This window comes from Triturus cristatus, chromosome 4_2, assembly GCF_964204655.1.
Source record: "Triturus cristatus chromosome 4_2, aTriCri1.1, whole genome shotgun sequence".
NCBI lineage: Eukaryota > Metazoa > Chordata > Amphibia > Caudata > Salamandridae > Triturus > Triturus cristatus.
Window position 1 is genome coordinate 533,255,791 of NC_140586.1, and position 16,702 is coordinate 533,272,492.

Genomic DNA, 16,702 nt, shown 5'->3' on the forward strand with positions numbered 1-16,702 from the left:
CCGCACGCGAGACTACATATGCGCCCGCTTCAGGAGTGCTTGGCACGTCAATGGAATCAGGCTCACGGGCAACTAAAAGACCTAGTGTTGGTGAGCGGTCGGGCATACAACTCTCTGCATTGGTGGAATCCACAAAACCTTTGCAAGGGCCGACCGTTCCAAGAGCCTGTTCCACAAATAATACTGACGGCGGACGCCTCTCTCCAGGGGTGGGGAGCTCATGTACTCAATTACACAGTGCAGGGACTATGGACGACACAGCAAAAGAAGATGCACATCAACCTTCTGGAACTGATGGCAATCTCCCTAGCCATGAAGGCATTCAAAGTACACTTGTGCAACAAAGTCGTGTTGATCCGGACGGACAACATGACTGCCATGTACTACATACAGAAGCAGGGAGGAACACACTCTCCACAGTTGTCTCATCTGGCTCAGAGCATGTGGAAGTGGGCCATTCAGAGGAACATATTCCTCATGGCGGAACACCTCCCCGGCAAGGACAACCAGATGGCGGATCTGCTCAGCAGACACAGCCACCAGATGCACGAATGGGAACTACATCTGTCCGTTCTCCAACTGTACTTCCAACAGTGGGGTCATCCAGAGATAGACCTATTCGCCGAAAACGCAAAATGCCGAAGCTTTGCCGCCAGGTTCCCACATCCACAGTCGCAGGGCAATGCGATATGGATGAACTGGTCCGGCAGATTTGCGTACGCTTTTCCCCCAGCGCCATTAATACCGCTGGTGGCACGCAAACTGCGACAGCACTCACTGACACTCATCCTAGTTGCTCCCACATGGGCGCGCCAACCATGGTACACCACCTTTCTAGAACTTTCCGTGGTGCCGCATCAAAGGCTGCGGATCAAACCCGCACTTTTAACGCAGAACCATGGCGAAATTCAGCACCCAGATCCGCAACAGCTGAACCTGGCAATCTGGCTCCTGAAGTCTTAGAATTTGGCTACCTAGACCTGCCACCTGACTGTATGGAGATCATCAAGGAGGCCAGGAGACCCACTACCAGAGCTTGCTATGCGGCTAAATGGAAGAGGTTTGTCATTTACTGCAACAACAATGACATTAACCCACTAGACGCATCCATTCAAAACATAATCTGTTTTGCAGCGTGAATCTTTCTGGATTCACTATGCTGTGCATTATTCCGCGATCTTGTGGTTGGGTCCGGATTCGTAGTCTTTTCTTTGTTTTTTTTTGTTTTTTCTTTTTTTTTTTTGTAGCCCAGGTGGGCGGCGACGACCCACCATTTGGTGCACCTCCCGTGACGTCGTCGTGCTTCCTGCGGAAGTCCCACCTTTGGGGCGCCATCTTCAGATTCTTTTTTCCGTCGTTGGGTCTGGATCGTCATCGGGAAGCTCCAGAATTACACTCGAAGGAAGAAGAAAGAAAAGCGAGTTTCGTCGATAAATACTAGAGGATATCACAGGAAAGGAGGAGATTTCATCAGGAGCGCGAAGAAAGGAGGTTCAGCGCCCTTTTTCTTCGACGACCTTGGAGAATGTGCACTCAGAGGCCCTGAGCGCAATGGACAAGACGCCATTCAAGTTCTGCCCAAACTGCCACCACAAGTTCGCGCAGAAGGACCAGCATCCGGTCTGCAACCTCTGCCTACCGGTCGAACACCAGAGTAAGGACTGCAACGCCTGCTCAGCCTTCGCGCCGAAGACGCTCAGGGTGAGAGATCGGCAGAGAAGAGCCAACGCCAGCATGGATGGCAAGGGTAAGGCCCCGTCGCTCTACGATCTGGGCCTCTCCACGGACGACGAGGACAACGTCGCCGAGACAGCCGAAAACTTCACGGTCGTAGAGACGGACAAGAAAAAAGACTAGGTAAGAGAATCGTCGAGTGCAAAACAGAAAGTACCTCAAACACGAGGGTGACTCGAGAAAATCAGAGTCAAAGTCCACGAAGGGAGCCCCGGCGCCGAAAACTTCGACGACCAAAGGGGGAACCATGGACAAGAGGCCGAGCGGATCCTTAGAAAAGGACTCCCTGGTGCCGAAAGACGCCGAAAAGCAAGGGTCGTCGAAGACCACCCAGGAAACGGGCCGATCGACGCTGAAAGAACGGTCGACGCCGAAAGCATCTCCGAGATGGAGAAAAAGAAGAGGCGGCTCGAGGCCGAAATGGAGAACATCCTTCAAAGGAAGAAGGAGTTCGACGCCAAGATGAAGGAATACAAGATTCCAACGGTTTCATCGGCGGACGTCGTCGAGGTCGAGGACGAATTCGACACCGAAGGCCTAACAAGGGATCTCGAAGAGGAAGACGAGACCTATTATGACGGAGAAGCCGAGGAAGAAGACCAACAGTCGTTCTACGACTCGGCGCCATCTACCAGCCACGACATCGAATGGCAGGATCTCGACACCGAAAACCCGGAGGAGCCCGTGGACACGTACCCTTCGAGGCCTTCGCCACCCGACGACATCGGGGTGTACAATATGGTGGTCAGGAGCGCAGCGACAGCCTTCGGCGTCAAACTCGACGAGGAGAAGCCGAAAGCCGACTTTCTCCTCGAGACCCTGCTCCCCATCCAGACAAGGAGCCAGTTCCTCCCCATGCTACAAAGTGTGATGAATCAGGGGAGAGAAGCCTTCAAGGAACCAGCGACCTGCCGGTCGATCACGCCCAGGACAGAGAAGAAATATAAGCACTCTTCCCTGGACCCCCCTTACATCAAGGGTAGCGTGGCCGCCGACTCCATCATAGCTTCCACGGCCAGGAGAAGGGCCAACGTACCAGCAACTTCGGGCCCACCACCTGATAAGGAGAGCAGGAGGATAGACCTCACAGGAAAAAAGGTCGAGAGGAACGCCGCAATGCACTGGCGCATGGCGAATTCCAATGCACTCCTCAATAGACCCCAGTACCAGCACTGGGACGAGATGGGGGAGCTAGTAAAGCACCTCCCCGAAGAATACCGCCAGAGAGCCTCACACCTGATAGACGAAGGCAAGAACATCGCCAACTCCTGTATAAAGACGGCGTTGGACGGGGCAGAGACTTCAGCAAGACTCATGGCCATAGGGGTCACCGAGAGAAGGCATGCATGGCTAAGAATCTCGGGATTCAAACCGGAGGTGCAGAACAACATCCTTGGCACCCCCTTCAACGGAGAGACACTGTTCGGAGCAACTGTGGACGAGAAGCTCACCCAGCTGAAAAAAGAAAACGAAACGGTGAGGTCCATGGGGGCCCTTCAGCTGAGGGGAATGAGGCGAGGCAATCCCTCGAGGAGACCCTACGGTAGGGGAGGAAGCCAGCAGGGGCCGTCGCACCAGACGTTCCAGCAGGGTCAAAATCACGGACAAGGTCAACAGAAGCAAAACTGGCAGTACCAACCTCGGGGCCAGTCCTTTCGCGGGAGAGGGAACGGACGTGGCCAAAGGAGGAGAGGGGGCGAACAGCCCTCATCAAAGTGACTCAGCACGCAAGAGGACGCCTACCCTCGTCATGCCCCCAAGGGTGAGGCGCAAAAAAGTAACATCAGGGGGAGAGAATATTCAAAAGCCTACGAGACTGAGGTTCTACCTTCAGGAGTGGCGGCGTATAACCACAGACAAGTGGATACGGAACATCATGCAGTACGGATACTGCGTAGATTTGGAGAAAAGACCTCCAAACAGGAAACCAAGGGGAAGACAGAGATCGGCCCAAGAACTGGCACTACTCAGAGAAGAAACACGGAAACTTCTAGAAAAGAGAGCCATAGAGGCGGTGCCGTTCAGAGAACGCAACAAAGGGGTCTACTCAAACTAATTCGTGGTCCCGAAAGTAGACGGAAACCTCAGACCCATCCTGGACCTGCGTTACCTAAACAAGTTCATCAGAACACAGACGTTCAAAATGACTTCGCTGCAGGAGGTACTGCCCCAAATAAGAGACCGGGAACTTCATGGTCACCGTGGACCTCAAGGATGCCTACCTGCACATCCCAATAAACAGAAGACACAAGGGCCTTCTAAGATTCAACATCGAGCAGGAACACTACCAGTTCACAACCCTGGCCTTCGGATTAAAATCGGCACCAAGGGTCTTTACAAAATGCCTGTCGGCGGTCGCGGCCCACCTACGAAGACAGGGAATCCATGTCTACCCCTACTTAGACTACTGGCTGGTCAAGGCAAACTCACGCGAGAAGTGCGAGAGGCACGCAAAACGCGTAACAGACACCCTCCCGAATCTGGGGTTCTCGATCCACTGGGGGAAGTCATCGCTGGAACCGGAACAGGTTAAGATTTTCCTGGGGGCGAAAATCAACTCCCTCAACAGTACAGTAGTGCCCAGCGACAGGAGGACAGATGCACTACTGAAGGAGACGCGGCTCTACCAGAAGCGGCGAGCTCTGACAGTGAGGGCAGTGAGCAAGATGATGGGGATGATGGCGTCGTGTATCCAGCTGGTGCCGAATGTACGCCTGCACATGAGACCATTCCAGGAATGGCTACAACAGCAATGGTCCCAAGCAAACGGAAGTTGGGAGGATCTAGTGGTTGTTACGCAGTGCAGGAGGAGATGACTTGGTGGAACAGAGACAACATGACAGCAGGGAGAAGCCTGACACCACCAATCCCAACAATGACCATTACCACGGACGCATCGCAAAAGGGATGGGGAGCGCACATGGACAACCTCAGAGTGAGGGGTCTGTGGGCTCCAGCAGATGCGGTTCGCCATATCAACTACCTCGAGTTGAAAACAATCCTGCTAGCCCTGAAGGCATTCCAGAGGCACCTGTACAACCAGAGGGTGTTGGTTCAAACAGACAACACCACGGCAATGTTCTACATCAACAAACAAGGGGGGACACAGTCGTTCCCTCTCTCCTCTCTAGCTCAGGAGATTTGGAGATGGGCCATACCTCTCAGGATAGATCTACTGGCAATTCACCTACCAGGGAAGGACAATGTGGAGGCAGACTGGCTAAGCAGGCAGACCTTGGCATCGCACGAGTGGGAGCTCAATGGCCAGGAAACGGAGAAACTCTTCCGGAGATGGGGAACTCCCACAATAGACCTATTTGCAACACGCCACAATGCAAAATGCCAAAGCTTCGCGTCCAGGCAATCAGATCAGCAATCCCAGGGAAATGCCCTATGGATAAGCTGGTCGAGGACATTTGCCTACGCCTTTCCACCGATACCCCTGTTGCACAGAGTGCTCGACAAGTGCAGAACCAGCAACATGACTCTGATCCTAGTGGCTCCGCAGCGGGCGAGGCAGACATGGTTCTCACAAATTCAAGAAATGGCACAAAGCAATCCATACAGGTTCGAGAGGAGGAAGGACCTGCTCTCAATGCAAAACGGAGAGGTCCTGCACCCAGGGCCAGAGACCCTCAACCTGGCGGCATGGCTCCTGAAGACCTAGAGTTCGCACACCTAAGATTGCCTCCGAGCACTATGCAAGTGCTACGGGAGGCAAGGAAACCAACTACACGAAAATGCTACAGCGCAAAATGGAAGAGATTCACTGTGTGGTGCAGGAAAAAGGGCCTGCAAAACAGAATGACAAGAGACTCAACAGTACTGAGGTACCTCACACACCTTCTAAAGAGTAACCTCTGCTCGAGCTCCCTAAGGGTACACCTAGCGGCAATCGTGGCCTACACCAGAGGTGAAAAGGGTGGAAGTTTCTTCACCTCGCAGGTGGTGAAGAGATTCATGGAAGGAGCCAAAAGGATGGCCCCCCCCCCCCGAAAAGGTTGCCGCCGCCGGCATGGAATCTGAACGTGGTTCTGACGGAGCTCATGAAGGCACCGTTTGAACCCATTCACAAGGCCACACTGCAGATGTTGACGATGAAAACGGCCTTTCTGGTGGCCATAACCTCACTACGCAGGGTGAGCGAGCTTCAAGCACTAACACTACAGGAACCCTACATTCAGATTCACAAGGACAGAATAGTCCTGAGAACAGACCCACACTTCATGCCCAAGGTGGTGTCGGCGTTCCACATGAATCAGAGTATTCAGATACCAAGTTTCTTCCAAAACCCGACTTCTAACGCAGAAAATGCCCTGCACACCCTCGACGCAAGTAGAGTGGTGAGGCAATACATTGAGAGAACCAAGGAACTCGGGAAGTCGAAGCAGCTGTTTGTGTCCTTTGCTACTAGCTTCATGGGTAGGCCAGTGACTAAGGGCACCATCGCTAGGTGGATTGCCCTCACTATTCAATTCTGCCACAAACAGGCTGGACAGGAGCTAGCAGAGGGAGCTCAGGCTCACTCCACAAGGAAGAAAGGGGCCACCGTGGCCTTCCTGGCGAACACGCACATCCAGGACATATGCCTCGCGGCAACTTGGGCATCTGTGCACACGTTCACGAAACACTACTGCGTGGACATTCAGATGAACAAAGAAGCACAGGTTGGACAGAAGGTGCTTCAACACATTTTCAACGACCAACGCTCATCTACCACCCAGCCGCCACAAAATTAGGAAAACCGCTACAAAGTCTATGCACAGCATAGTGAATCCAGAAAGATTCACGCTGCAAAACGAATTGTTTCTTACCTGTCGGTGTAGTTTTGAAGCTTGAAGATCTTTCTGGATTCACTAGCGAACCCACCCACCTCCGCCAGGAAGATGAGGCTGGAGGAAGAGGGGGTAAAATGGAAAAGTTCGAAAGAAATGAAAACGTACAGAAAAATGGACAAGAAGGATTAATCAATCGCCTAGGGTTAAAAAAAAAAAAAAGGAAAAAAGAACCCGAAGATGGCGCCCCAAAGGTGGGACTTCCGCAGGAAGCACGACGACGTCACGGGAGGTGCACCAAATGGTGGGTCGTCACCGCCCACCTGGCCTACAAAAAAAAAAAAAAAGAAAAGACTACGAATCCGGACCCAACCACAAGATCGCGGAATAATGCACAGCATAGTGAATCCAGAAAGATCTTCAAGCTGCAAAACTACACCGACAGGTAAACTATTTGTTACCTCTTACACCTATACCGATGCAATCTGGCATACACCTCAATCCGTATCCATTTAACCGCAATAGCAGCCTATCTCCAAAACAGGCAGCACCTCTCTTTATTCAGAGTGCCTGCCATCAAAGCCTTCTTGGGACACCCACCATCACCGGTGTGGAACCTCAACTTGGTCCTCACCAGACTGATGGGTCCACCCTTCGAACCTCTCCACTCATGTGAGGTTCAATTCCTCACCTGGAAAGTAGCTTTCCTAGTAGCGATCACTTCGTTAAGAAGAGTTAGTGAACTCCAGGCACTAACCATTCAAGAGCCATTCATACAGGTTCACGCAAACAGGGTCGTACTACACACCAACCCCAAATTCATGCCTAAAGTCATATCGCAGTTCCACATGAATCAAACCATCGAACTGCATGTTTCCTTTCAAAATCCACAAAATGTCGCTGAGAGAATGCTCCATACACTAGATGTAAAGAGGGCCCTCATGTACTATATTGACAGAACTAAAAACTTTAGGAAGACAAAACAACTTTTCGTTGCCTTCTCTCCACAACACAAAGGCAACGCCATTTCCAAAGCAGGTATAGCCAGATGGATCGTTAAATGTATTCAAATTTGCTATCAAAAAGCTAAACGCACATTAACGATTCCCCCACGAGCCCACTCAACACGAAAGTTAGGGGCGTCCATGGCTTTCCTGGGAAAGATTCCTTTACAGGAAATATGGAGAGCAGCCGCATGATCCACTATACATACATTTACCAAACACCACTGTTTAGATGTACACTCAAAACGGCAGGCAGCTGTAGGACAGGCTGTTCTCAAAACTCTTTTTCAGACTGCTGCAGCTGGCACTGGTAGCCGCCGCTAATAGGAGGTACTGCTATGTATTCTATGCACAGATATGAATTCAGCAGCCCACATGCCTCGAACTGAATATGCTACTTACCAGTATGCATCTGTTCTTGGCATGTAGGGCTGCTGACATTCATATCGCCCACCCTCCTGCCCGGCGCCTGTGGCAGCTGCAGCTCTCAGACTTGCTGTATAGCATGGTCATCACTTACTGTATCTACTCCATCACTGCCACAATGGCGAAAAACAATCTAAGGATGGAGAGGATGCCCATGCGCACTGTGGTCCAGGGGAGGAGTCACCTATCTCGTGATACTTCGAAGACTCTTCCAGGACAACAACGTGCAAACATCCGGACCCAACACTAGGCGGCGATCTATGCACAGATATGAATGTCAGCAGCCCTACATGCCAAGAACAGATGCATACTGGTAAGTAGCATATTCAATACAGAGCCACTTTCTCACAAGAATTTTCTGTTTCTTTTGGTCACACAGCCCATGTCATTGCTAGATGTGGCCAGCTTGCGCGCTAGATACAGTCCGAAAACCTTTAGGTTCACTAGGAACACACCCCTAAAACACAATCTGACCCTAACTCATTCATAATGTACTAATTTAATCAGAACATAATTAATTTTTATGTTTTTTTAAACCACCGGCAAATGTTTGCAGACTTTTAACGTTATTTTTTTTGTAATAGCCTGTTCGAGGCATATGAGCTGCAGATTGTACACTTTGCATAGATCGCCATCTGGTGTTGGGCCCGGATCTTTGCAGTTTGTTTTTGTTCTTTGGACAGTCTTTGGAAGTCACGAGTTCGGTGACTCCTCCTTCGGTCCGTACTGCGCATGGGCTTCGGCTCCATCCTCAGATTGTTTTTTTCCGCCATCGGGCTCGGATGTGATACTTCGTGCTCCGGCTTCGAACTTTTCCGGTTCCAGCCTCGACGGAAAATCCTCGTTCATCGAGATCCTTCATCTTCTTCATCTCTCGTAGAGGCACTTTCTCGATTCCATACATCGGCACCGGCCTTCGGGCCCTTCTCGACTCCAGTCCCGGCCGATGGAAAGGACTCCGTTCAAAAAGTGCCCAAAATGTGGGTCTAAACTTCCCCACACCGACCTCCATCAGGTGTGTAACCTTTGTCTCTCCAGAACACGAGGCCAGAGACTGCCCCGCCTGCAAGTCTTTTCGATCAAAAAAGACCATCCGGGATCGAAGAGCTCGACGCACCATGGCGCACTCATCGACCTCGGCTCCACCGGACATCTTCGGAGATGACACCGGAGCTTCGGGGCAACAACACACCGAGCAGGAGGAAGACATCGTCAGCGCTTCCGAGGCCGACGACTCCGACCTGGAGGACATCACACCGGCGCAGAGGGTCGTGAGTACTCTACCCCCTCCCACTCCCGCGCCCATATCCAAAGAGACTCCGGTTACACCTTCGCCTCCAGGCCTAGGGAAAACCAAACATGCAGCTTCTATCACCCCACCTTCGGGCCCGGTGTCGAAGCATCACAAGTCTCACGGCAGCTCGGGCTCGAGCCAGCCTACTCCTGGTGCCGATAAACACCGTTCGGCACCGAAGAAAGTGACACCCAGCTCGGTGCCGAAGCCTGGACTCTCGGTGCTGACCAAGCACAAGCATAAATCCCTCGGCACCGACGCTCCCGCGTCGAAGCCTACCTCGACGCCGAAAAAACCGGAGGTTCCAAAAAAGCATGGCGCAGAGAAACCACCCAAGTCCTCGGCTCCGAAAACATCGGCGCCAGCGGACGATTCGGCGCCAACGGAACTATTTACACCTGGTCCTTCTCAAAAAACCTTATCAAAGGATCCAAAGACTGGGCTCTTGAATTTGTCACTCAAGAAAAGACGTCTTGACACACCAGCTCCTCCTCCACCGCCGAAACGGAAGGACTCTGCCACATCTCCTCTCAGAGTGCCCTCCCCACCACCTCCTCCACCTCTTCCACCTCATCTCCCTCCCAGGTCTCCGCCACCCTTGCCTCATCACTCCCCAACCCCATCCCCAGAACCGGATTACGGGGATCCAGATTATGATCCAGCGGACGCCCCAATGGACCCAACACCCCCAGGGACCCCAGACCCATGGGAGGATTACCAAAACCCTGACATACCAGATGTGCCTCAAGATGACCTCTACCCATCCAGGCCATCTCCCCCAGAGGACTCACTAGGGTTTCACCACTTAGTGCAGAGAGCAGCACACTATCATGGGGTGGAACTACATAGCGAACCAGTGGAAGACGACTTCTTACTGGATACATTTGATATTCAGGATAAATCCACAGCCATCCTGCCCATGCTTAAGGGTGTTACCAAACATGCTGCAGAGGTGTTCAAAGACCCTGTCCGGGCCAGGGTCTTAAACCCCAGAATAGAAAAAAGTACAAAGCAGCACCCACAGATCCTACATACATTAAAGGCCCTGCTCCTTTAGATTCCCTGGTTGTGTCCACGGCTAGAAAGCGGTCCAACTCCCAGTCCTCAGGGGAGGCTCCACCGCCAGATAAGGAATCAAAACTCGTAGATGCGTCTGGTAAACGCACTGCCTCGCTAGCCGCAAACATCTGGCGCATTGCGAATACACAGGCGCTACTTGCGCGTTATGACAGAGCACACTACGATGAGCTTGAGGCTCTTATGCAACACCTCCCGGAGAAACACAAACGTAAAGCTCATGACCTAATACAGGAGGGAAAGCTCATTACTAACACCTCCATTAAATGTGCCCTCGATGCAGCGGACACTGCTTCTAGAGCTATAAATACTAGTGTCCTGCTTCGCCGTCATGCCTGGCTCAGGATCTCAGGGTTTAAGCCAGAAGTCCAGGCATCCATTCTAAATCACCCCTTTGACCAACAACACCTATTTGGGCCAAAGGTGGACGAAGCATTAGAAAAAATGAAAAAGGACACTGACACAGCAAAGTCTATGGGGGCATTACAATCCCAAACCCCTAGACGCTCATTTCGACGTTCGTACTTTCGTAGCACAGGCAGAGGCTACTCCACCGATGGCGCCTCTACCTCCTACAAGTCCCCTCCTCAAAATACCTTCTCAAAGGGCTACCAAAGAGGTGGATACAGGGGCAACAACAATAAGGGCAGGGGCAAAACCAACACCACCCGTTCTGCCACACCGCCCGCACAATGAGTTCCCCTCGCTCCCCCCAGACCATCCCACTCCGGTCGGGGGCAGACTACGACACTTTATTCACGCCTGGGAGTCCATAACATCGGACAAATGGGTGACCCAAATTATTCGGTCAGGGTACTGTCTCGAGCTAACATCTACCCCACCCAATATCCCACCAAGGCACCGTCCAATGTCACAGGAACATTCCACACTGCTCAAACAGGAGGTGATCTCCCTCCAAAAACACACTATAGAGCAGGTCCCCGTCAATCAGCAAAATTTAGGGGTCTACTCTCTGTATATTCGAATACCGAAAAAAGACGGGACCCTGCGGCCCATTCTGGACCTCCGGACTCTAAATGCATACATACATTCAGACCATTTCCACATGGTCACCCTACAACAAGTCCTCCCACTCCTCTGTCAGGGAGACTTTCTCACTACTTTGGATCTGAAAGACGCATACTTTCATATTCCAATACATCCTTCTCACAGGAAGTACCTCAGGTTTGTGGTGGACGGTCAGCATTACCAATTCACGGTTCTCCCCTTCGGGGTCACCACCGCACCACGGGTGTTTACCAAATGCATAGCGGTAGTAGCAGCGCACCTCAGACGTCAACATATTCACGTCTTCCCTTACTTAGACGACTGGCTGATAAAAGCCGCGTCCTACGACCAATGTGTGCAACATACAAACAGCACCATCCAACTGCTCCACCAGCTAGGCTTCACGGTGAACTACCAAAAGTCCCACCTCATACCATCTCACACAAAGCAATATCTCGGGGCCACTATAGACACCTCCAAAGGTATAGCCTATCCCAATTCAGCCAGGATCGCAAGCATACAAGCCTTGCGCCAAACGTTCATTGCTCAGCACTCTCTCCCAGCAAGAGTGTTCATGAAGCTAATAGGGATGATGGCATCTTGCATTTTCATAGTGCCCCATGCAAGACTCCACATGCGTCCACTCCAAGAGTGCCTAGCACAACAGTGGAACCAGGCCCAGGGACAGCTGACGGATCTGGTGTTGGTGGACGGCCGCACCCATCACTCTCTGCAGTGTTGGAACACCACGAACCTTTCCAAAGGGCGGCCGTTCCTGGACCCGGTTCCTCAGGTGATTCTAACAGCAGACGCATCGCTCTCCGGCTGGGGAGCGCACCTCCTACACCTCACAATGCAAGGTCTATGGACGCCACAGCAAAAATCGCTCCACATCAACCATCTGGAGCTATTGGCGATCTTTCTAGCCCTAAAATCCTTTCAGAAACAGATTTCAGCCAAAGCAGTCCTCATTCGCACAGACAATGACTGCAATGTATTATATTCAAAAACAGGGGGGGACACACTCTCCCCAGCTCTCCCGCTTAGCACAGAGCATATGGAGATGGGCAATTCCACAAAACATCTTTCTCCTGGCACAGCACGTCCCAGGCATACAAAACACCATGGCAGATCTGCTCAGCAGACAAACGCAACAAATACACGAATGGGAACTGCATCCACAAGTCCTTCGCCCATTCTTCCGCAAGTGGGGGCATCCTCAGATAGACCTCTTCGCCACCCACGAAAACAAAAAATGCCCAAGCTTCGCCGCCAGATACCCACACCCATTGTCCAAAGGCAATGCGATATGGATGAACTGGTCAGGCAGATTTGCATACGCCTTTCCACCTCTCCCACTAATTCCATTAGTGGTCAGGAAACTGCAACAGCACTCCCTCACGCTCATTCTGGTAGCCCCAACATGGGCCAGGCAGCCATGGTACACCACACTATTACAGCTGTCAGTGGTACCACATCAAAAACTGCACCTGTCCCCATGCCTCCTAACTCAGAACCATGGAGAAATCAGACACCCGGACCCAGCTCAGCTCAACCTTGCAATCTGGCTCCTGCAATCTTAGAATTTGGGTACCTTAACCTTCCCCCTGACTGCATGAATATTATCAAGGAAGCCAGACATCCTACCACTCGAGCATGCTATGCCGCAAAGTGGAAGAGATTTGTTGTTTACTGCCGTAACAATGCAATCAACCCTTTAGATGCATCCATACAACACATTATATGCTATCTACTCCATCTTCAAAGGTGTAACCTGGCATATTCTTCCATACGCCTACACCTAGCAGCGATTGCTGCTTACCTGCAAAACAGACAGCATTTATCACTGTTCAGGGTGCCCGCTATTAAAGCCTTTATGGAAGGCCTTAAACGCATAATTCCACCCAGGGCACCACCTTCTCCTGTATGGAATCTAAATGTAGTTCTTACAAGGCTAATGGGTCCGCCCTTCGAACCACTGCATAAATGTGAGCTACAGTTCCTCACCTGGAAAACAGCCTTTCTCGTAGCTATCACTTCCCTTAGAAGGGTTAGTGAAATACAAGCGTTCACTATACAGGAACCCTTCTTACAAATACATCACAGCAAAGTGATACTTCGTACGAATCCCAAATTTCTGCCCAAGGTCATTTCCCCCTTCCATCTCAATCAATCGGTGGAATTACCTGTTTTTTTCTCGCAACCTCAATCTGTTGCGGAAAGGGCTCTACATACACTTGATGTTAAGAGGGCTTTACTGTACTACATACAAAGAACGCAACCTTTCAGGAAGACTAAACAATTGTTTGTCTCCTTCTCTCCACCACATAAAGGCAACCCCATCTCTAAATCAGGGATAGCTAGGTGGATTGTAAAGTGCATACAAATTTGCTATCAAAAGGCAAAAAGAACATTATCTGTTCCACCTAAAGCCCACTCTACAAGAAAGTTAGGGTCTTCTATGGCTTTTCTAGGGAACATACCCTTAGATGACATCTGCAAAGCAGCCACATGGTCAACACCGCACACCTTCACAAAACATTACTGTGTAGACGTGCACTCCAAGCAACAAGCTAGTGTGGGCCAGGCTGTACTAAAGACACTATTTCAAACCGCTGCAACGGATACCGGTGGTCGCCGCTAAGGTTGGGTACTGCTATATAATCTATGCAAAGTGTACAATCTGCAGCTCCTATGCCTCGATCGGAATATGCTACTTACCAGTATGCATCTGTTCTTGGCATGTAGAACTGCAGAGTTGTACACGCCCACCCCCCTCCCCGGCTACCTGTATCCGTTCCAGTCTATCCTATTTAGATACAGCACACATGGGTTTCTCACTGTTATTACTACGCTCCATCATTTCCCTGCTGGCGAAAAACAATCTGAGGATGGAGCCGAAGCCCATGCGCAGTACGGACCGAAGGAGGAGTCACCGAACTCGTGACTTCCAAAGACTGTCCAAAGAACAAAAACAAACTGCAAACATCCGGGCCCAACACCAGATGGCGATCTATGCAAAGTGTACAACTCTGCAGCTCTACATGCCAAGAACAGATGCATACTGGTAAGTAGCATATTCCTTTTCTCAAACTGCCCCACTGTACTTCAGTAAAGAGTCTGAGGATGTAGAACTAGGATGAAGTATCTTTTGTTTTGAACTTAAAAATGTATTACATTCCACTGAAATCTTGAGAATAAACTAGTTCTCAACATGTGTCCAACTACTGTTTTGCCATCTAAACTTTGTTTTAGTACCGTTAATGAAACTGTGTATCCTTTCTTTTATTTCAGGCTTTCAAAGAACAAGTTAAAAAGGAGAGTGTTTTGACTGCTACAAGTATCCTTAATAACCCGGTTGTGAAGGCCCGATATGAACTGTTTGCAAAGGTAAGATATCGAGTGGTACATATAATGGCTCTTTTCATATTTTTAATAATTGATAAATGCATACCTACATGCATATTTACGGTAACCTGAACTGTCTAGCAAGACCCTGCTGGAACCACTACACACCACAAACACACTATATAGCCTGTTGTTTAACACGAAGAAAGGGGTTTTAGAGCTTTCCTATTCAGTCATCAGCTGTAGGAAATTTATTTTCAACCTTTGGAGTAGTGGAGTAAAGCAAGGCGTTCCTTTTGTGTCCTATTTTACAATTGTAGTCTATATTTTTTTGATCGTTTTTTGTGCTCTTGTTTTTGGTTCATAAGTTTCTGACTGTATAGTTCTGATGCCTTACTCTTTCTGCAAGAGATGGGCGATATTGCACAGAGGGGAAACAAAACTGATGCTGCTAATCATTAAACAGGTTTGCAACGCTCATTGGATTAGAAAGGGAATCACCTTGTCTAAGAGAACCACAAAGAGAAAGCGCAACATACATACATACCCTGTAAGTTGCTCAGGCCCCATTCCAGAACATTGTATTCGAGGCATGTGAGCTGTAGTTAGCATGCTTTGCATACTCCTGCCATCTAGTGTTGGGTCCGGATGTTTGCAAGTTGTTTTTCTTCGAAGAAGTCTTTCCAGTCACGGGGTAAGGTGACTCCCTCTTTCGGTGATAGTGTGCATGGGCATCGACTCCATTGTTGGTTTTTTTCCGCCATCGGGTTTGGACGTGTATTGCTGCGCTCCGGTTAGAAACAGTTCCTCGGGTTCCCCTCGGTGCGCAATCCACTTGCCCTTGACGGTATTGTTTTTGATCGCGTGTCCCATTCTTCGCGTATTGTATCAGTTTATAAAACTCATTTCGATCAGGGAAATTCATGGGAGGCCATCGAGCCTAGCCGCATCGGTCCACGTAGCAGTCCATGGATCTGACTCCATTTAAATTCTGTCCCAGGTGCAACGCAAAGTTTCCGCAAACCAACTCACACGAAGTGTGCAACTTGTGCTTATCCCAGAGCATAACGAACAGGACTGTAAATCGTGTAGCTCCTTCCAATCGAACAAAACTTTCCGTGACCGTCTGGCTCGACCTCACGAAATGTACAGTCAAAACTTGGGCTCCATTCCGGACCTCTTCAGAAAAAATTCCGAACAAGAGATGTACGATGCACTAGAAGCCGAGGAAGAACAGGAGGAGATCGTTTCCGTCTAAGGAATCCGGCTCTGATATGGATGAAGAGATTCCGCAAGGTCAGCATATCGGGAGTACCGAACCTCCCTTGCCCCAAAGTCCAAGTCAGCCCAAGAAAAAGGCTACTGTTCCACCTCCGCCTACGGGCCAAGGTCAGCACTGAGAATTTTTCCAACTCCCCGCCTTCCGGTTCGGGATCGAGTCAGCCACACTCTGGCACCGAGCTGCAACCTTCGGCCTTGAAACCGAAACAAGTCTCAGAGCCGGCTCTTTCAACAAAGTCGTAAGCTTCTTCGGATCCAAAAGCTTCAGTACCAAAAAACACCGCCACTGAAAATGTTGGCACCTACACACAAAAATGCTCCATTAACGCAACAGGAACCCTGTTTCGCTGTCCCGCCTTCCAAACCGGACCCGAAACTAAAAGAACTGTTTATTAATCCTAAAACCGGGGATATTTCTTCAAATTGCGACTTAAAAGCAAACCAGAGCCAGAGGACACTTATCACATTCCTCTTAAAAAGAACTCATGTTGGTGCTAACCCTTCTCCTCCTCCATTCTCACCTCCTTCCCCACTAAACAAAAATGTACTGGTAACACCTACTAATTCACCACAAATACCTGGTGATCAAGATCAAGATGATGGTGATGGGGGAGATACTATGCCTGCAGACCCTTGGATGGAATGTAATACTGATTCACCCACAGATAATGATCCTGAACTCGTATCTTACAAAGCCTTCTCCACCAGATGTCTGTAGGCTACATAAAGCTATCAAATAGGGCTACTAAATATCA

The 16,702-nt window shown here is 50.2% G+C and overlaps 1 protein-coding gene across 1 annotated transcript in view; it reads left to right on the forward strand.

The window, feature by feature from the left end:
- The window catches only part of LOC146834664 (DBIRD complex subunit ZNF326-like), a 228,115-nt gene that overhangs the window by 170,729 nt on the left and 40,684 nt on the right, over positions 1-16,702 (forward strand). Inside the window, exon 9 of the mRNA XM_085602152.1 lies at positions 14,613-14,708. Coding sequence (XP_085458278.1) covers positions 14,613-14,708 — 96 coding nt within the window. The remainder of the gene's footprint in view (positions 1-14,612; positions 14,709-16,702) is intronic.